The sequence below is a fragment of the Bos indicus x Bos taurus genome, chromosome 5 (assembly GCF_003369695.1).
Source record: "Bos indicus x Bos taurus breed Angus x Brahman F1 hybrid chromosome 5, Bos_hybrid_MaternalHap_v2.0, whole genome shotgun sequence".
Classification (NCBI taxonomy): domain Eukaryota; kingdom Metazoa; phylum Chordata; class Mammalia; order Artiodactyla; family Bovidae; genus Bos; species Bos indicus x Bos taurus.
Window position 1 is genome coordinate 71,604,340 of NC_040080.1, and position 21,309 is coordinate 71,625,648.

Sequence of the window (21,309 nt, forward strand, 5' to 3'; positions counted from 1 at the left end):
GACTGGGCGACTTCACTTTCACTTTTCACTTTCATTCACTGGAGAAGGAAATGGCAACCCACTCCAGTGTTCTTGCCTAGAGAATCCCAGGGACAGGGAAGCCTGGTGGGCTGCTGTCTATGGGGTCACACAGAGTCGGACAAGACTGAAACGAATTAGCAGCAGCAGCAGCAGTGTATATATGTCAGTCCCAATCTCCCTATTCATCCCATTCCTTCCCCACTTAGTAGCCATAAGTATGTTCTATAAAAAACACCAAAATATTAACATTTCTTAACATAAGTTAACCATACATGACTTCCCTATTCTTCTTTCTCTTTTTCTGTATTTTCCAAAAAAATGTAGAGTGTACTAGTTTATGATGGAAAAACATAATGAAGTTAAAAGAAAACTATAAGCATTCATAAAAAGAAATAGTTACACCCAGGAAATTAAGTACTACAAACTCTAATGAAGCCTAGTTTATGTTCCTGAGTATTGGGTTTTGCAAGTTATAATTACTATAAAGACAGTTTGCAAAGAAAAAAAAAAATCTCAATTTGTAACAGTGAGACAAGATCTGAGTTGATTCTCTATTCTTTGTAAACAGCCAAGCCAGGAATAAATGTTATGATTTGGAGAAGCTCTTAAAGGATAATCAATAGTAATACTATAGCTGCCCTGTCTTACCTGCCTCTGAGTTTAGCTCTCAGTTTATTAGTCAAACTGAATAGGCTAAAATCAAGCTAATAAGAAAACCAGAGAAAAGTTGTCTAAAATAGATTTTAGGAGATTTGATCCGCATTCTGAAGGCAAACAGGATTTTGAAAAGTTAATTCTGCTTAAAATTTATTTTTGTTGTTGTTACAATTAACTGAACAGTCCAAACTGTTTTTTTCTTCCTGTGATTTGAATTCAGACATAAAGCTAAGAACAATGCAGAAATGGTAATGATGAATAATAAATCACAGACATTTTAGAACTGAAAGGAACTCTTATTTTACAGATGAGAAAGAAAATGAAATACTTGTCTGAGGAACCAGATAAATGGTGTGGGGACCAGGCCGGAAGCCAGGTCTCCGGAGGCCGGCTCAGTGTGACACTCTTGAGTTCAGAGAGTGAGCTGCCATGGCTTGGGGTGGAATCTGGGCACCCTGCCAGCACGCTCACTGCCTGGGATCTGGCTGACTACCTTCCTTTGGCTTCATGGCTCCCATTTAGCACTAACAGCTCATTAATACAAAGGGAAGAAAAGGCCTTACTTTTTCAGTGTCTACTACGTGTCAAGTACTTTGTACACATTATGCAACTGCATTTTGCTGCCACGGTACAAAGTAAATTCATTCTTTTCTTTTAGTACTTGAAGAAATGAAGGCCCCAAGAGTTTAAGTCTATCAGGATTTGGCCGAGGTTTTCATTTGTCTCATTTTGATGGTAACTTCTCCCACTGTTAGGCAGCTGACATGGAAAACTAGATGTGTTAGATTTCTCCAGAGAAAAGAAACCAAGGGATAAATAGATTGACTGGCTATAACGAATTGGTTCATATAATCATGGAGGCTGATAGTTAGCAAGCTGGAGACTGAGGAGAGATCGTGGTGCTATTCCAATCAGAATCCAAAGGCCTGAGAATGAGGAGCATCAGTGGTATACATTCCAGTCTGAAAGAAGGCAGGCTCAAGGCCCAAGAAGAGCCATTCTTTCTGAATGAAGGCAGCAGGTAGGCGGAGTTCTCCCTTCTCGCTCCTAAGAGGGTCAACCTTCTTGTTCTATTCAGATCTTCAACTGATTGGGTGAGGCCCACCCACATTGGCCCTTAGTCTACCAATTCGAATGTCAATCTCATCCAAAACAACTTCACCGATAAAGCAAGAATAATATTTGATCAAATGTCTGGGTGCTCTGTGGCCTGGTCAGCTGACACATAAAATAAACCAGTATACATCATATTCTTCAGTATGTTGAGGACCTGGACTAGGGAGAGGTAAGCAAGACACCCGGATCACGGATTTACAGAGGCGCTCACTTCCAGGTTCAACAAGCACCCTGGAAGCCTTGCCAGTCTCGCCCTCGTCCTGGCTCTATGCTCCACTCAAAAGGGCAGATTCAATTACCTTTCTTAAACTGAAGTGTTTATATTATGAAACAACTTTCCAGAATCATGTAAACACCATTCTGGAAACATCTTGGGTAGGCAGAATTTCTTGAGGAATTGAAAGCAAAAAATATCTGGACTACCAAAAGAAAACAGATCTGGGGGAATTCCCTGGTTGTCCATTGGTTGAGACTCCATGCTCCCGATGCAGGAGGCTGAGGCTCGATTCTTGGTGACGAAACTAGATCCCACATCTGCCACTAAAGATCATGCATGCCACAGCTAAGGCCCAGCATGGCCAAATAAATTAATATTTTAAAAAGGAAAACAGATGAAAGGTAATTATTTCTATGCTTACTATGGAATGGAATGATAACCCACTTATATTTTCCATGGAAAATATTTCCTTATAATTTAAACAGTATTCTACTGCACAGATCCTAAAGCCTTTCCACAAAATCACAAACACACAAATCTGTGCATTATAGAAAAATGCATAGCTATTCAAGATTAGGCTTGAATTATTTTACTTTTGACTAAAGGTTACTCCCTGTAAATTACAGTTATCTCTCATATTTAGTTATGTGCAGTTACATTAATGCATGACTTTTTTCACAGTTATTGGAAGGACTGAATGAACCTAATGAGATCATATAAATGAAAATGTGTTTTAAACTATTAAGTGCAATAAAGAAAGGCATCATTGCTATTAATGGGATGATAGAGCAATGTCTTACCTCAATTTAGGAGCATGTTGTGCTAAGTTGCTTCAGTTGTGTCCGACTCTTTGTGACTCTACAGTCTGTAGCCTGCCAGGCTCCTCTGTCCATGGGATTTTCCAGGCAAGAATACTGGAGTGGGTTGCCATTTCCTTCTCCAGAGGATCTTCCTGACCCAAGGACTGAACCCACATCTCTTATGTCTCCTGCATTGGCAGGCAGGTTCTTTATCACTAGCTCGAGAGCTGTACTAATTTATACACTCTCCTTCCATTAACAAGTAAATGTTTCCTCAAACTCTAGACACCATAGGACATGCAATGATAATTCTCCAAACTCAAGCCTGTGGGTATCCAAGAAATCAGATTAGTTTAATAATCAAACTTTGAGAACCAAAGACAGCTAGTCTGGAGTCAAGTTCTATTTGGCATTTGAAATAGGTCTTGACTTAGATGATTTGTTATTTGCCTTGTAAAATAAGACTCTAAATGACATGGGTTGCAGGAACTCAATATTGATGTCTTCAGTTGGGGTCAGGGTCTTAGCTGTACTGCATTAGGTATCAAATGACAGACTTCAGTGCTAAACTTTGGACAGGGGCAGACTTATTTTTGCACAGAACACCAAGCTGCTTTGAGGCTGTAAGGCTTGTGAAAAATATAGCCCAGCTTGGCCTCTTGAGTTTGTATAGCTTAGGAAGCAAGGAGAGGCTGAACCTGGACCTGAGGAGGCGGCTTCTCTCAGCGCCTCACTGCAGCAGCAGAGGTCAAGACAGTCCCCTCCAGGATGGAATGGGTATAGCCTTTCTAAGAACTCACAGAAATAGTTGGTCTTTGCTAGAGAAGAAGTAGGAGTAAATGAACCAGAGGCCCTACATCAGCAATGGAGGGGACAAGTCAGTAAATTTAAGGGTACAAATGCAAAGTAGCACTCACCAAATGTGAGTGCACAGACTGGTGGAGTCTTGGAATATTAAAGTTACAACAGGAAGACATGTTTTGGACCATTAGGAAGAGCAACTTTCTATGATTACCACGATCAAAATCACTAAATAAATTCTGCCATAATAAGTTCACTGCCACTGAGCATGTTCAGCTAGAGGCTGTGTGATCATGATCATGGATGCTTCAAAGAAAGGTTGGGATTCATGGGGTAGATGAGCTCTGAGATCGCTTTCAACTCTGCTAGTCCGTGACCTTTACATAGAAACCAAAGAAAAAAAACTGGATGAACATGGAGAGATAACCTTAAGCTTGACTCCTGTCTGAAACTGAGCAGTTGTTTAAAAGGAAGAAATGGGTAATCAGTGTATCATGCAATCATTCACATTTTTAGTTATTTAGGATGAGTTCTCAAACATCTGATGAGTTTTAATGTTTACAGGGACACTGAATTTGGGAAAGTTGTTTTCTAACACTGAATATATGAATGGTCTAATGAAATGAGTTACATAAAGATCACAGTACCCACAAACAGGTCTCTGTGAGAGAGAGAGCACCCCTACAGCCTTTAAAAATGCTGGAGTGGAAAACTCCACAAAGAAGTAACCTTTACATTGCCATCTGCTGGCTACTGGTATAAGTGCAATATAATACAATCTGAAATATCCTAATCAGATCCAACTGGAAATAAGAATATTGATTGAACTTACAAATGATAGGAATCAAATGGCTTCACTAAGTACTCAAATGCAAAATAAATAATAGAATACTTTTATACGTCTGTTGGAGATCCACCTGGTTATTGCCTTAATTAGATGTCCTACTTGACTTGTGAATTCTCCCAGTGGTGCATCCATGACCAGTACTGAAACAGCCCTTGGAAACGAGGCATCCTAACAAGTCCTACATTGGCAGTTTATTCAGGCCAATGTTCAGCTCCCACAGATAGTTTCCTTTGGGAGAGCTGACTCTATCCCCTAGTAATATAGTGACATTTGTAATATTCATTTCCAAAAATATATATATATATTTAATATATATGGCAAGTGGAAGGCAGACTACATTAGGCCAAATTATCTTAAGGACATAAGTCATGAAGTCAAGCAGAGAAGCCATTCCAAATGCACATATCTTAGTCTCACAGGTCATAGGCTAGGTCTTGAAGAACACAGGGCCCCTATGCTGATAATTCACTCCTCCCCCAGCAGAGGTAATGCGCCCTCTTCTGTACTTTCATAGCATCTTGTTCATTCTGCATTTAAAACGTGGTTGTTACTGTATTATTGCTATTTTGGTTCCTATCTGCTTCTGTAATAAATTGTAGTCTCCTTGAAAGCAAGCTGTGGTGTTGGAAGAGACTCTTGAGCGCCCCTTGGACTGCAAGGAGATCCAACCGGTCCATCCTAAAGGAGATCAGTCCTGGGTGTTCTTTGGAAGGACTGATGGTAATGCTTAAACTCCAATACTTAGGCCACCTCATGCGAAGAGTTGACTCATTGGAAAAGACTCTGATGCTGGGAAGGATTGGGGGCAGGAGGAGAAGGGGACGATAGAGGATGAGATGGCTGGATGGCATCACCGACTCAATGGACATGAGTTTGGGTGAACTCCAGGACTTGGTGATGGACAGGGAGGCCTGGCATGCTGCAATTCATGGGGTTGCAAAGAGTCGGACACGACTGAGTGACTGAACTGAATTGAACTGAAAGCAAGCATCATATACAATTTACATTTCATTTTTTTAGCATTCAACACATGCTTTGTCATTAGGTAGTCCCTCAATAAGTATTTATTGAGTTGAGATCAAAAGAAGGAACGAAGAGAGGAAGACAAGAAGGATCCAAAGTGTCCAAAATCAGTATTTCTATTCTATACCTCATGTTTTAGCTTTAGACTCTAGTTTTCAAATGCAGACTCTAGTTTTCAAATCTCAGACTTTGCCATATGAGATGTTCAGCAGAAATTTCATCTTCAGCAATTTCCAAATGAACCCTACTATCGTTGTGCCTCAAACTGTTCTGTAATTAGTTTACCAGTTAAGACCTATCTTCCTAACCATGTAAGTCACCCTCTATTCCCCCATTTCCAGGATACCTACTTTCAATAAGTTCTGCCAATTATACTGAAAGAGACCCATCAGTGGTATCTTTCTATTTCCTCCCTCCTTCTCCCAATTACCTGCTTTGGTTCACATCCTTGCCACCTCTTGTGGCATCTTAAATAACTTCCTAATTTGCTCCTGTCCTCAGTCAGCTACCTCATCTACCCTTCATCTGCCACCAAAATTATCCTCCATACAGATACATCATCATCTACTTTTAAACTTTCAATGGCTTGCCACTTTTATAAGACAAGCCAACAGTGGCATACAGTAGTCATCATAATCTTCTCACACTTACTTTTTGAGATATTCTGTTCTAGAAACCCTAACAATTCTGGACAAATTGTCTTTCTCCAGCCGCTCCGCTGATTCTCAATCCTGTGTGCCTTCCCACAGGTCATTCAGTACACCTAGAATGCCCATCCTAGCCCCATCTGCTTTGGTCACTGTCGGCCCACTGAACAGTTTGTGACCCAGTTTAGACGGTACCGCCGCTGTGCTGTTTACCCCAGAAGATAAGCAACTGCAAATTTACCTGATCAATGGCAAGATCCTCTGGTTTTATATTCCCCTAGCACTTTCCTTAGGGCATTTAATAGGGGCAACAGCTAGCCCATAGGAAAGCTCTGTGCAAATTAGGTAGAAGTGTCCCCTCTGGGCAGGGGCAGCTCTGTGTCAGGCTGTAAGACTTGACAAGTGAAATATGGGCTGGATTTCAGCTTAGTCAGGTTGAACTTGACGCTTTGGTCAGATTCCCTCAAGCAGTGAAAAACCTCGTCCAACTTAACGTGGTAGCCCAAGAACTTACCACAATGATTACGATTGCTTTTTTTTAATTTTTTTTAAAAATATTTATTTATTTGGCTGCACCAGGTCTTAGCTACAGCATGTGGGATCTTTTAGTTGTGGGATGAAAACTGTTAGTTGTGGCACATGGGGATCTAGTTCCCTGACCAGGGCTCAAACTCAAGCCCCCTGCCTTGGGAGCCTGGAGTCTTAGCCACTGGACCCCCAGGGCAGTCCCAGAATGTTGAGTCCTGCCCCCAGGCAACAGGTGAGAGGTCTTGTACCAATGCCACAGAAGTGGAGCCCAGAACCAAAGACATTTGAGCCCCTTTGTAACCGTGGCCAAAAGACAGTGGTCATCACTAATAAGCTTCCCGACTCCAAATTAGGCAAAGATGCCCACTCCAGTAAACACCTTAGGGCACTCTAACCAATCACCTAACACTAACCTTCCGGCAGGGATTTTCTTTGTCTTGAGGCTATAAAAATTGGCTATTAATCCACGAAAACTGTTGACTCTCCCTGCCTATGAGGAGGTCACCCACTGTGCTCATAATACCCCTTTATCTCTGCTCTTCATCCTTAATAAACTCATTTTCTTCTAAAACGCTCTATGTGTGGAAGTTCTTTAGCACTCAGCACTTGGATTGCCCCAAGACATAATGGCCTTTCTGATGCCAGTCTTTACCACCAGCTGATGAATTCCTAGAAGGCAGGTAGATCAATCAAAATTTGTATTCTCAGAACCTAGGCCATGTAAACATTGATAAGTATTGTTTGAATGGCTATTTTTTGGCATGAGGAGATATTCCAAAAATTATCAAATATCTCTTAAGTATATAAATGTGTATATAAGTGTTCTTAGTTGTGTAGTCTTGGGCAAGGAATTTGACTTTCTTATGCCCTGGTTTCCTCATCTACGTAGTGGACATAAAAATAGTACCTACCCTAGGATTGTTATGAGGATCTGATGAGATAGTATCTGTAAAGTGCTCAGAAAAGCACCCCGTCCCGAGTATGACTTATTAAGTATTGTCTGTTACTATTAACATAGGATAAAAAAGAAAAGATTCTGAGGTGAATCTTTTTAACATTGACAATGAGATAATTCTGGAGGAAGAATTTTTCTGCTTTGATTTAAAAAATATAGAGACATTTCAGTTTATATAAAGATATTACCATTAATATTAAATGATTAAAGATATTTTAATATTAAGGTATAGAATACTAATAGTTCAGAATTTGGAAGGAGTTTAGAGGTAACCCAACAGCTTTTTGTATAGATATAAGAACTGGTCAAGTGACCTTTCTGCAGGTTCTAGTGTTTCTCCATCTGACCCTTACCAAGTGTCCAGCATCATTTCTTCATCTCCTCTCTTCCAGAACCCCCAATATTCTCCCTTCCACTCATCTAGCCTCAGTCTCAGGTACCATTAGCCTTGCCCACAATGCATTTTCACAACTTTTTTTTGCCTCTGCCTGTGGTATCTTCCTTCCTGTGCCTTGCTCCCATCTCAGAGGATTTAACCCCTCATGCACATTCTTCAAGCCCCACTTTGATTATTAGATCTTCTCTAGGGAAGCCTTCCCCTACTTCCTCAGCCAAAGCTAGCTGCTTCCTCCTCTGTGTTCCCAGAGCTCGCTCTGTGTTCATATACCTATTTAGCATGAATCAGAGTAAGGACAGGACTTCCCAAGTGGCTCAGGGGTAAAGAACTCATCTGCCAGTGCAGTAGATGGAAGAGACATGGGTTTGATCCCTGGGTTGGGAAGATCCCCTAGAGAAGGAAATGGCAACCTACTCCAGTATTCTTGCCTGGAGAATCCCATGGACAGAGAGGAGCCTGGTGGGCTACAGTCCATGGGGCTGGAGAGAGTCGGATATGACTGAGCAATTACACACTGGAGTGCAAGGACTCTAGATCCCACCTGTCTAGGTTTAAATCCCAGTTCTGTCACCCTTCACTTGTTCCTCCTTTGCTCTTCTCAGTTGTTTTCTCTCTCAAATGGGAACAATAATGTATTCAGTCATTCAACAGTTCATTATTGATTCCCTATTGTGTGTCCGGAGAAGGCAATGGCAACCCACTCCAGCACTCTTGCCTGAAAAATCCCATGGATGGAGGAGCGTGGTAGGCCACAGTCCATGGGGTCATAAAGAGTCAGACACGACTGAGCGACTTCACTTTCACTTTTCACTTTCATTCACTGGAGAAGGAAACGGCAACCCACTCCAGTATTGTTGCCTGGAGAATCCCAAGAACAGGAGCCTGGCGGGCTGCCATCTGTGGGGTTGCACAGAGTTGGACACGACTGACGTGACTTAGCAGCAGCAGCATTGTGTGTTAGGAGCTGTTCCAGGACCTAGAATTGTATGGCAAATAGGTCAAAGTCCTTGCTGTCATGAACATTGATGGGGAGAGTCAAATAATTAAAAATGAACAGTGGTTTGGCCAAAAAGTTTGTTTGGGTTTTCTATAACGCTATATAGAAACACCCGGCTCAGAGGCATCCCCCATTCTGCTGACAGGATGATCTAAATTCTAACTCTGCCTCTGTCATACTCCAGTGGGTTAGTCACTAAGTCGTGGCTGACCCTTGCGACCCCATGGACTGAAGCCTGCCAGGCTCCTCTGTACATGGGATTCTCCAGGCAAGAATACAGGAGTGGGTTGCCATTTCCTTCTCCAGGGGATCTTCCCAACCCAGGAATCTAACCGGTGTCTCCTGCATTGCAGGCAGATTCTATTGTACTCTGTTTCATACTTTTTCATGGATTGACTCAACATTACCTAGAGAGTAAGTTTCAGGTGCCTTGACATGAAGGATGAAGTTGTGGAGACCTAGCCCCTGCCTTCCTCTCCACTGCCTACCTTGCACATACACTCCAGCCACACCAAAGTACTAGTTCCCCAGATAATGTATGCCTGGTCTCTATGCCTTGCTTTACGTTGTCTCCTTTCCCTGAAAATCATCCCCTCTTCCACATTTGTGCTTGTCCAGTTCAGACTCAGGGCCAGAGATCTTTCTCCTGTGTGCTCTCATTCTAACCTGGGAATGCTTCAGTACTTCTACAACACTGCTGCTGCTGCTGCTAAGTCGCTTCAGTCGTGTCCGACTCTGTGCGACCCCATAGATGGCAGCCCACCAGGCTCCCCCGTCCCTGGGATTCTCCAGGCAAGAACACTGGAGTGGGTTGCCATTTCCTTCTCCAATGCATGAAAGTGAAAAGTGAAAGTGAAGTTGCTCGGTCATGTCCGACCCTTAGTGACCCCATGGACTGCAGCCTTCCAGGCTCCTCCATCCATGGGATTTTCCAGGCAGGAGTACTGGAGTGGGGTGCCATTGCCTTTTCCGGCTTCTACAACACTACTTACCAGGAATTCTTAAAATGATCTGTCTCCATATAGCTGCCTCTCTTGTTGGCTTCTAGTTTTCTCAAGGGCAGGGATTGGGTTCTTTTGGTTTTTTTGTCTTTGTTGTTTTATTCTGATTGTCTTTTTAGTTTTTTTTTTTTTAAGAAACATTTACTTTTAATTGAAGGATAACTGCTTTACAATATTGTGTTGGTTTCTGCCATACATCAACATGAACCAGCCATATGGGACTGGGTTCTTGATTATGTTTTGTACCCAAGGCATGATCTGAGTTCTGGCCAAGAGCAGCTAAGCAGGGACTGGGTTCATGTCCTTTATCTCACTGTCAGCTAAGAATTCACTCCCTAAATATGTCGCTTTGTCCCAGGCCCACAACACACTGCTGCCTGGGAGATTTGTTCAGGTGAATAGGTTTCAAAAATGCCTGATATTTTCCAAGTGTCTTTCATCAGATTCATCCATAAAATCTAAAAAGAAGATAAAATGTATCTCTCAGAGGCAGAGACATTTGTTCCTTGATCCTAGAGTTTTAACTCATAGGTTTTGAAAGAAAATCAAATACTTGAAGAAGCAGGCATAGTTTGAATTCATCCATTTACACTGTTCAACTTCTTATCATTTCAACTGCAAGATCACCTGCCAAGTATAATTCCTATTATCTTTATCATACTTTTTCTTGATACTTGGAAAGTTTTTCTTAATAATTAGAAATGTAATATAAGAGTTGAGAATGCTAAGTCAATTCCTCTTTGAACATTATTTTCTTTACTTAAGCATCCTTCTACAGTAAGTGCAAAGCTCTAGATTCCATCAGCAAATTGTTTTCCTATGCACTCACATAAAGTGATTTTTTTTATATAAAGTGGTTTTCTTTAATAGTTCTATGCTCTAATCACCTAAAAAAATTTAACCTGGAGCTGAGACTAATCATCACAAACTTTCAAAAGTTTAGTAAGAAAAACAAGAGCTAAATTATAGTTGTAGAAAAGCCATTGTCACATAATCTAAAATATGACATAAATTAATTTATCTATGAAACATGCAGACACAGAGGTTGCAAACATGAAACCACAGGCTTGTGGTTGCCAAGGGGGAGAGGGTTTGGGGAAGGGATGTTTTAGGAGTTTGGGATTCGCAAATGCAAACTATTATGTATAGAAACGATAAACAACGAGGCCCTACTATATAGCACAGGGAACTATATTTCATATCTGTGATAAACCATAAATGAAAATGAAAAAGAATGTGTGTATATCTGTGTATATGTATATCTGAGTCACTTTGCTGTACAGCAGAAATTAATACAACACTGTAAATCAACTGTACTCAAATAAATTTTAAAAAAGAAAAGCCACTGTCTACTTAACAGAGAAACCAGATTTACTTAATATGTCCCTGGGACAAAGCTGCAAAATGTTTGAGTCCATTCTGTTCATGGTAGAAAAGAGAGAAACCTCCTTAAATTGTTTGTACCTTCTTCTCCCCCAAAACCCTTGTCCATTGTTTGACCTTGACATCTCCTTTACTGAATTTCCATAACCTCTCAGATAAGATACAAGGTCCACTGTGATCACCTAAAAGATGCCTTCCCCTTTAAGACCTCCACGCCCTTGAACAGCCTGAGCTCTTCACTTGAAAAGCACTTTCTTCTCTTGCTGGTCTGGTGAAAGCTTACTTATCCTGCAGGAATTAATTCGGAAGTCACCTGCTCAGCTCCTGGCTCCCTTCCTCCTCCAGACAGGGAAAGGGGTGGCCTTCTTTGTGCTCTCAGCCAGCCCTAGACTTTCTAACCTCATTTGCCTGGGTGTGATGGATATTTGTTTCCTAGACTATGGGCTCCCTGAGGGCAGGGACCATGTTTACTCCTCTTTGTATGCTCCAGTGACTGACTGAGTGTCCGTATCTGTTCACTGACTGAGTGCCAGTGGCAGAGAGAAACACTGCATGGGAGAACAACTCCTCATCCACGAAGTGTTCAAGGGAATGTAACCAAGTTCATCCCAGGCTGGCAAATGGAGAAAGCTGGCTAAAAAACTGCAGCAAAAGAAGCCCTGATCTGATAATACTTCTTCCAGAGATGTGGCTGAAAGATGAAGAGCATTTTCACTACATTCTTGTTAGGGGAAACACTGACAGAAACTTATCCACCCCGGTTAGGCACCATAGTAACTATCTGCATGAGTCATCTTATAACAGGAGGTCTGGTAAGGAACATGGAACTAACAAGCCACCACCAACCGGAAGAATTTGGGAAAGGTCAAAAGGAGACGCCACATGTCCTACCAACTTCCCAGAACCCTCCTCGCTGGAATCCCTCTTGGCTGAGCAATGCATGGGGCATGAGAAAGAACTCTCAGTCAGAATGACTGGCTAGAGAAAACCCAGAAACTAATCCCATCACCATAAAACCCAAGACAGTGAGCCATATGGCAGAGCAGTCCTCCTGGGTTCCCTTACCCTACTGCTCTCCACCCAGGCACCCCTTCCCAGTAGTCTCTTGCTTTGACAGCAAGTGTTTCCTTGGAGACAATTCATTTCAGAGTGTTAGACGAAAGTCCACTCTCGGGCTATGGAAGGTGTCTCCCTTCCTGTACGCTCTTCAATCCTCAAATTCTTTCCTTACAACACTCATCCTACTCATCAGGGACATTTAAGTTAAATGAGTTTAATCCAAAACAACTATGCTGAGACCTAAATGTTAAAGAATGCTGTGTAACATATATTCAATAAAGTCTTGATTAAAAAAAAAAAAATGCTTTATCGAACATCATTTCTTTCCACCTCACCACAACAAGTTAAAAGATTTCTATTGGTGCAAACATTTAAAAGTCAGGAATAAACATAGAGGATAACAGCAAAAGGTTTGTTTATGTATGTTGACACCACTGTGTGAGGAAGACCCAGCAGGGTTTACATTTATGCCATATAAATCACTCTAGAACCAGACGAGGCTTACAAGGTACCTTGCAACTCATCTCCTCTAAGCTATAAAGTCTCTTTTTTTTCCCTGGCAAAAGTTTGAGAAACTTACTGCTGTTTTCTATCAGTGGATACAACAGATGGCTGGCACATGCCTGCTTGCTTAATGAAATGGGCCCTCTGCAGAATTACTCTTTGATCCCTGGTGGCACGTCCACAACACCACAATGCAAAATACCACAATGCAGCAGAATCTAAACACTAAAGGTTTAAAGTTGTGCTTTTGATATGAGTACCTTCTTTTTTAAAAGAAGAAATCATGCCCACAGTATGTAAACGTTTCCACATTCTCACTTGGAAACCATGAAACAGGGATCAAAAATCGAGGCATTTCCTTCATTTGGTGACATAAAACCACTGCAAACTCCAAGGGTGCAAAGGGATAAACTACTTGGGTTGTAACCACCAACACAATCATAACTCCATCAGGAAAAAAATGTGGACAGTACACATTGAAGGATTTAACTAATGACAATAAGCACTACCATAACTTCAGAGTTGGGAGGAGGTGTTTAAGGGCATTTGGCAGTTGCTTTGAAGAGCGAGAGGAAGTATTTAAATGAAAATTCACTCTCTATTGTTTTTCGTTGATTTTGGTCAAGGGGAGAAAGGAAAGAAAATACCATTTTAATACAGGTCTTCTTAACACAACCAGTCCAAGGGGAAATTTGAGACTTGGAATTGCAACCAAATTAAGGGGCCCAGTGTTACATCATATCAACCACCATATTGCAGAACAAGCTCTCTAGGGGATGATCCAGTTGCTTTTATAGATACCTGTCAGTAGAGTGATCCTATTAAAAAAAAAAACCTAGCAAAAATGTGAGTCAGTTGTCAGCAAAATGGTCTGTTTCTGACTTTTTTTTCCCCTCAATGGTACTTTCTTCATTTTAAATCTGAGTTTGGATACAAATACACATATACAGGCTTTCCAGGTGGCACAGAGGTAAAGAATCTGCTTGCCAATAAAGGAGACACAGGTTTGATCTCTATGTCAGGAAAATCTCCTGGAGAAGGAAATGGCAACCCGCTCCAGTATTCTTGCCTGGAAAATCCCATGGACAGAGGAGCCTGGTGGGCTATAGTCCATGAGATCCCAAAGATACACATTATGCATGCACGTGCATTACATTACACACTATTACATATAAAATAAAAAACAAGGACCTACTGTATAGCACAGGGAACTATATTCAATAGTTTGTAATCTATAATAGAAAAGAATCTTCAAAAAATATATATACATGTATAACTGAACCATCTAAAAAATAATATATATATGTATAACTGAACCACCTTGTTGTACATATAAAATAACACAACATTCTATAATAAAACAACAATGCTTCACTTAAAAACAACCAAAAAAGGCTAAATTTGGGTGCTAACTGGAATCATTTACAAAGACACAACAATCTAGGCAAAAGTCTCAGTCTTTCCTTATAGTTGGCTTTGTATTATTGCTATTCTGGCAGTTTTCAGTAATTCAAGAAGTTTTTTTAATTGTAGAGAGCTAATAAAAGTTATGAACACATTTATATTTAACCTTACATTTTGGAAGATATTTCACTTTATACACTGTATCTTCAGCATATCTACTATTTTCTATTTTCAATGACCACACATTGAACAAAGAAGCATGTTCCTGCAGTTTAACCCAATAAAGTAAATTTTCCACACCATACACATGTCCACCCATTTCCCCAGGGCAGCAGGTAAAATGTTCTTCCTTTCCTGTATCCACAGCAATGTTCTAAACTTTTGTTTTTAAACATCCTAAAACTGAGAAAAATGAATATATATATATATTAGTGACTTCTAGAGGTTGCAAGAATTATGACCACTATACATGACTACTATACCAGGCTTTCCTGGTGACTCAGTGGTAAAGAGCCTGCTTGCAATGTAGGAGAAGCGGCAGGAACCTCCGGTTCAATTCCTGGGTTGGGAAGATCCCCTGGAGAAGGAAATGGCAACCAACTCCTGTGTTCTTGCCTGGGAAATCCCATGGATAGCCCTTGGGTTTTTAAGAGTCGGACACGACTCAGCAACTAAACAACAACGATACATGACATAAAGCTTACTCTAAGATCTGGACCTGTTGGTACAGATCATCAGAGCTTGCTTAATAATTCAGGTGATGGACTTAAAGTTAATATTGGCCCATTATCTTCATCCAGAAGATTTCTCTTCCATAGACACCAATTTCATTCCAACCCTTGCCAAACATCACAAAGTACAGGCATTTGGTCGTAAGAAGATAGGAAAACTAGCATAGATGGCTCAGCATAAATTCATCATCACTGCTACCAGAAGCCAGCAGAAAAAGGGATGCCCTATTAACTAGGGACCAGAGTCACAGTACCTTAGCATCCTTCTGCAAGTGATAGAATATAGTAAAGTGATTAAGATCAAGTCTATATAATCTTTATAAACAAAGATCTATTTATATGATTTCTAGAAATAAAATATTTGGCCTGACACCAAATTTATTCATATGGAAATCAAGAGTGGTGTCTCAGTATTAGAATTCAGATTTGTCTAACAAAACTTCTCATTAAAGTTTTATTTGAAAGCCTTTTGGTTTAGAAAGGGTTATTTTCCAAATAAAATGTTTAATTAATGTGTAGTGTAGAAAACCAAAATAGTTGCTCTTGGCCTCTACTTGTCTCAAATTTAGGGAAAAATTAGAATAAAGAATGCCTTATTGAAAAATATCAACTATTAAAAGTTATATACAGTAATAAAGACTATTTTCCCTTTAATTATCCCAATCTTTTAAGCTTAAGCCTCTTTAGTAGAAATTCTCTAATCTAAAAGCCTTGAGAAGGTGCATGTCAGAAAATGAATGAATATTTTAAATGGGCAATCAAGTAGAGACAGAATTTTTAAGAGAGAGGAAGAGGTCAAGGAATCTGATTTCAGGCAGGAAAGTTTAGCAAAGCAGACTTTTGAAGATTTCACAAAAAAATAGTCAGTGAGGACTATACATAAGCAAATTCTTTGGGATCCATAGGTTAAGATCAGCCATTTTACCATTTTGTTGAGTGATCTGCAGTGCAAAAATGAAACTGGATAAAAATATAAGTAAACTATTTATAATACAGTACATCATCCAGTTTTAGATTCTGAAGTATAACTTTTTACATACGTTTAATGTAAAATAATTTTTAAAATTACAAATCAAAACACATTCACTGTGGAAAAACCAAAACATAGATAAACCAAAACATAGAAAACCAAAACCAAAAGGTAGATATAACTAATGTTAACACCTTGGAGGATTAGACATTTATCAGACATGTTTTCCTATAACTGTCCATATATTCTGTAATGAAACTAAACAGAATATACTATTATAGGCTATTGCATAATTTGTCATGAACATCTTTCCATGGCATTGAGTAGATATCTAGATATTTTTATTAATGCTTCTTGCCATTATCAGAGACTTCTAGGTTGCCCATTTTTTTCCTTTTATTAATAGCATGACCACAAACAGGCTGGCACCAAAAACTTTATTCGTATCCATGATTATTTTCTCAAGATGAATCTCTGGGAGTAAAATATCCTAGTCAAATGATCCATGTCAATTCTTTTGCCATCAGAGTCAAATTGCCCTACAGAAAAGCTAACATGCATCAGAAACAAATCAGTAAGGATAATCCTCCACAAACTAAAAATACTTTTAAAAACTTGACCAACGTAGTGTGAGAATACGAATCTCACTGTAATTTTTATTTGCATTTGTTTGGAGTCAAACATGAAAGTCATTTTAAATGGCCCCAAGAATAGCATGGGTTAGTGAACAAATACTTTATTGGAAGTAGATAACACCTACTGGATCTTCAATCCTAAAATTTTTAATTTTCCATGGTTACTGAAACATTTAATATTTAAGATTAAATTTTCATTAATAAGCCATGTGTCTTGCTTGTGCTGAAATCCCTAAATGTTTGACATTTTGAATGAAATAATTAGATAATGGAAGGAACTCTTCATTTTTCCATGTAGATGCTTTGATGTGGTTTGGATTTAGCCAAAGTTGCCTTTCTAAAGTCTTAGAGTATTTTTTGGTATTGAAGTCATATTTTTTCCATATTCAAAATTTCCATGCATTTCAAAAATTATGGTGCTGGAATCACAGAACTTTATTGGCATTAGTCACATCTAAATAATATTTTAAAACATCTTGCTGTTTGGCATCATGTAGATCCTTTCCCCTTTCTCAGTATCCCCCACTCCTCCAAAAAGGAAACATAACAGATTTCACACAGTTACCTGTGGTAACCAATCTAGAGCAAACTGAACTGAGGTGCTAACATTGGCCAGCATAATCCACAAGAGGAATCAACAACTAAACCAGAGAGAAAAAGACTCTCGAAGCTTCATCTACATGCCAGTTCCACCACCCTCTCTAATCCTCTACAAGAAATATTCCTCAGATTCTTGGATATGCAATCCATTTTGTACTCAACAATATGCCAACGTTTGCAAAGGGGAGAGAGCATGGAATTTAAGCCTTTGCTTCAAGTTCCATTCTTCGGAAGACAAACTCATAGGAAAAATAAATAGATTGATAAACCAATCAAATCAACTAGCCAGAGCTACTAATATTTTCTACTTTGCCTGAAGTTACTGAACACTGTCAGCTAGGGAGGGGTGCAAGTCAAACTAACGGTTCTTTGCTGTTGTTTGGTCACTAAGTTGTGTCCGACTCTTTTTTTGACCCCCATAGACTGTAGCCTGCCAGGCTCCTCTGTTCATGGGATTTCCTAGGCAAGGATACTTGAATGGGTTACCATTTTCTCCTCCAGGGGGTCTTCCCAGCCCAGGGATCAAACCCTTGTATCCCACGTTGACAGGTAGGTTTCTTACCACTGACACACAAGGGAAGTCCCTAATGGTTCTTACAAATCTATAGAAGGATAAATAAAGAAAATGTTCCTTTTTAAAATCACAGAATCAATATTGATCCCAGCTGACAAGTGGTCAAACACAATAGATTCAGGTGAAAAATAAAAGGTGACAATAAAAGGCCATTCATTGATTTATCACTGGGTTTCACAATAATTCAAGATTAGCTGTCCATAAAGTATCTATGAAGAGGAAACTGTAGTGGGGGAAGGAAGGAATACCCTCCTCAGAGAGCAGTAGGAGCTTCAGTGAGCTTATCTGCAAAATGGGGGTATGAGAATAGATGACCCTCCTGTTAGGAACTCTGGACCCAAAACATCTATTCCTGTATGACAATGTAAGTGTTGAAGGATCTAGAGTTGAAAGGAAAAATGAGAGAACAGACCTGTGGAAAAGGCAGCTTAAATAATCATGCCTATACTACAGCAGGTAATTAGAGAGAACCAAAGTGGTGTCTCAATTCAAAGTAACTACTTTTTATAAAGTGTTTTCTGGATCACATTCTTTATGAAAATAGCCATTTAAGCAGCTTTAGAATAAAAAGACCTAAAATGTGATTTTAATTACAATGATTTTCATAAGTAGACACATTTTACCCACTAATGAGCAGAAGAATTTATTAACTTACCATTTGTCCTCTAGAGTAAATTCTCCAATTGAACAAAAGAAACTAAGCTTACATTTTATCTTCCCTTTCTTTTCCAAAATACAGGTCATTTAATACTGAAACATAAAAAAAGATGCTAATATGCTAAGAAATAAAAGGAATGCTTCTTCATAAAAATACAGTGTAGCTTTCTTTTTCATGTGAAGGTATTAAAAAACCAATAGCTTCCAATATTTTACAAACATTCTTGTATGACACTTTGAGTCTGTGAACTTGTACTAGAAATACATAGTGTTATCATTAGTGAATAACACTCAATATGTCATTTTTTCAAAGGCACAATATCAAAAGTACTTACAGACTTTAAAAACTGTTTTAAAGTGTAAACAATGTCACAGGTGGTTGGTTGGTATATATCGATACTATGGGGAAAAGAGACTTTTAAGTATTATGTTAAATTTTAAAGTCAATGAGCACAGAAAAAAGTCATGCTGCTATTTGAGGTCATTATATTTCCAGCAGTCTGAAGACACTGAGACTTATCAAAATAGTGATCTTAGGCACTTTGCCTAGCTCTTTCTTTTGGGAATCTTCAATTTATGTGACATATTTAAATAAATGGGAGTTAACTCTTTATTTGCTTTGGAGATCAGATGAGAAATCACTCTTGAAAATTGTAAAAAAGAAAAATATAGCCGACTACATGTTATATCGCCTTATTTCTATCTGCCATCAGGTGCTGGAAATATTATAGGGTGATTTTCTCCAGCCTTTCTGGTTAACAGGACTCACCTGCCCTGCAGCTTGCCAGGTGAAATTCATAGAATGGATATTGACAGGAATAGCTGGCATTCTCTGCTGTGCTCTTCTGAAATCATGTGTAAAGGGGGCCATTTTCCCCTCTGAAACAATCAAGATATCTTCTTCAAGTCCTGGTTTAAAAAACACACACAAAGAAATAAAGCTATCAAACTAGCTGAACTTAGAAGAATCCAAATCAGAACTTGCGTGCCAAAAGAACACCGAAGAATTAGTAATGGGTCATTTCTTTTCACAAAGCACCTGCCTTCAAGTACCAATTAATCTTCCTGTGGATGATAAGAATGATGGCAAAGACATGCTTTCAGTGAAACGGAGTGAACTGTGGAGTAAACTGGTGCCAACACATGCTCGGTCCACTGAAAAACGCTGGATTGTAGAAACCAACAACAGCATGATCAGAACATTAGAACAGCTTAGATTTACGGAGAGAAAAGCTTAAACGCTTTTAGATGGAAAAGCGATAGTCCATAGGATCGCAAAGAGTCCGACACGACTGAAGGGGCTTAGCAAACACGCAACTAACTAAAAAGGGGACAATCTTCCTTGGAAATTAAGTTTAAAAAACATTCTAAATGCATGTATCTCTCCTTTAATAGAAGAGCTGCAGGGCGTGAAGACCCAGGCATTTGGGAAGAAGTAGAAGCTCCCGCGAAATCTTACCTATGAGCACTCTCGCCTGGTGAGCGTCGATCCACAGGTACAGGCTTTCCTCCGGCTGCTGCCCGACCTCCGCTCGCAACACCAGCAGGCACGGGAGGATGCTCCAGAGCCAGAGCGCGCCGGCAGGGAAGGCGCTTTTCCGGGCCATGCTACTCCGGACCTCCTGGATCGTGGTTCTCGCAGCTGAAACTCCTCCCGCACCTACCCAACCTGCCGCCCTTAAGTTGTCTCCCAGCCGGAGCAGTTCCCCGCGTAGACGGCTGGGCGTGTAGCCTCTTGGCTCTGGTACGAGTGAGCCTGGGTGTGCTGGAGGAGTAGTAGGAGGAGGGAGAAGAACTGGAGAGAGCGGGACAAGGGAACGGGGAGCAGGTGGGAGAGGAGGGAGCGGAGGCGCAAGACTGGCAAAGCAGGAGATGCCAGCCCGCCGAAGGAGACACAACGGTCAGAGGGTTAAATATAGCGGGAGAGTTAGAGCAGGAAGGGCAGGCGCCAGTGCGGTGCGAGCAATGAGTGACGGTGCCCAGTCGGTCGCCACTGGGGGGCGCTGGGGGGACGCGCGGGGGTGGGGAGGCGCGGAATCCCGGAGACCTAGTCCACCCGCCGTGCGCCGCTTGGGAGCAGACGCGGAAAAGGGCGCTCCAAGGGACCCCTGGGACGTCACTTGCGCTGCCTCTGGCCAGATGAGGCATGAACGGAGGGAAATGCGGTGAATTGACTTATTAAGGCTTGACTGAACCCAGACGATAATAATAATGATAAGTTCCATTGGTACCCCGGTGTTAAGTGAAGGCTCCTATTCCTCCACTTTTCTCACTGTCCCACTTCTCCCATATTCCGCCCCTGTCATTCTTCACTCTGCAAACACTTGGCGCATTCCCATCTATTTAAAACCCGAGAGTCCACTGTCCAGAAGTGCCCTGGTTGCTGGCGCTGGGGCTGACCAGGGCATGGGGCTTTCACTCCTCGCTTGTCTGACACTGCGGAGAATGCTTTTTACAGCTGGGGACGCTCTTCTCCCTGCTCACCGGCAGCACCCTGAGCTCTGGATGACAGGCTTGCCTAACGTGCTGGGGTCGGGCTCAAAAAGTCATGACTATCTTCATGTTGCTGCTAAGTCACTTCAGTCGTGTCTGACTCTGTGTGACCCCATAGACGGCAGCCCACCAGGCTCCCCCGTCCCTGGGATTCTCCAGGCAAGAACACTGGAGTGGGTTGCCATCTCCTTCTCCAATGCATGAAAGTGAAAAGTGAAAGTGAAGTCACTGAGTCGTGTCCGACCCTCAGCGATTCCATGGACTGTAGCCCACCAGGCTCCTCCGTCCATGG

General features: G+C 40.8%; 1 protein-coding gene across 1 annotated transcript in view; it reads right to left on the reverse strand.

Annotated features, from left to right (window-relative positions):
- Window positions 1–20,458, reverse strand: part of WIF1 (WNT inhibitory factor 1) — a 92,270-nt gene extending 71,812 nt beyond the window's left edge. The window contains exons 1-2 of the mRNA XM_027542447.1: window positions 19,984–20,458; window positions 19,294–19,433 (exon numbers count right to left, since the gene is read on the reverse strand). Of these exons, the coding sequence (XP_027398248.1) occupies window positions 19,294–19,433; window positions 19,984–20,131 (288 nt within the window). The 5' untranslated portion in view covers window positions 20,132–20,458. The remainder of the gene's footprint in view (window positions 1–19,293; window positions 19,434–19,983) is intronic.
- Between the last annotated feature and the right edge of the window lie 851 nt (window positions 20,459–21,309).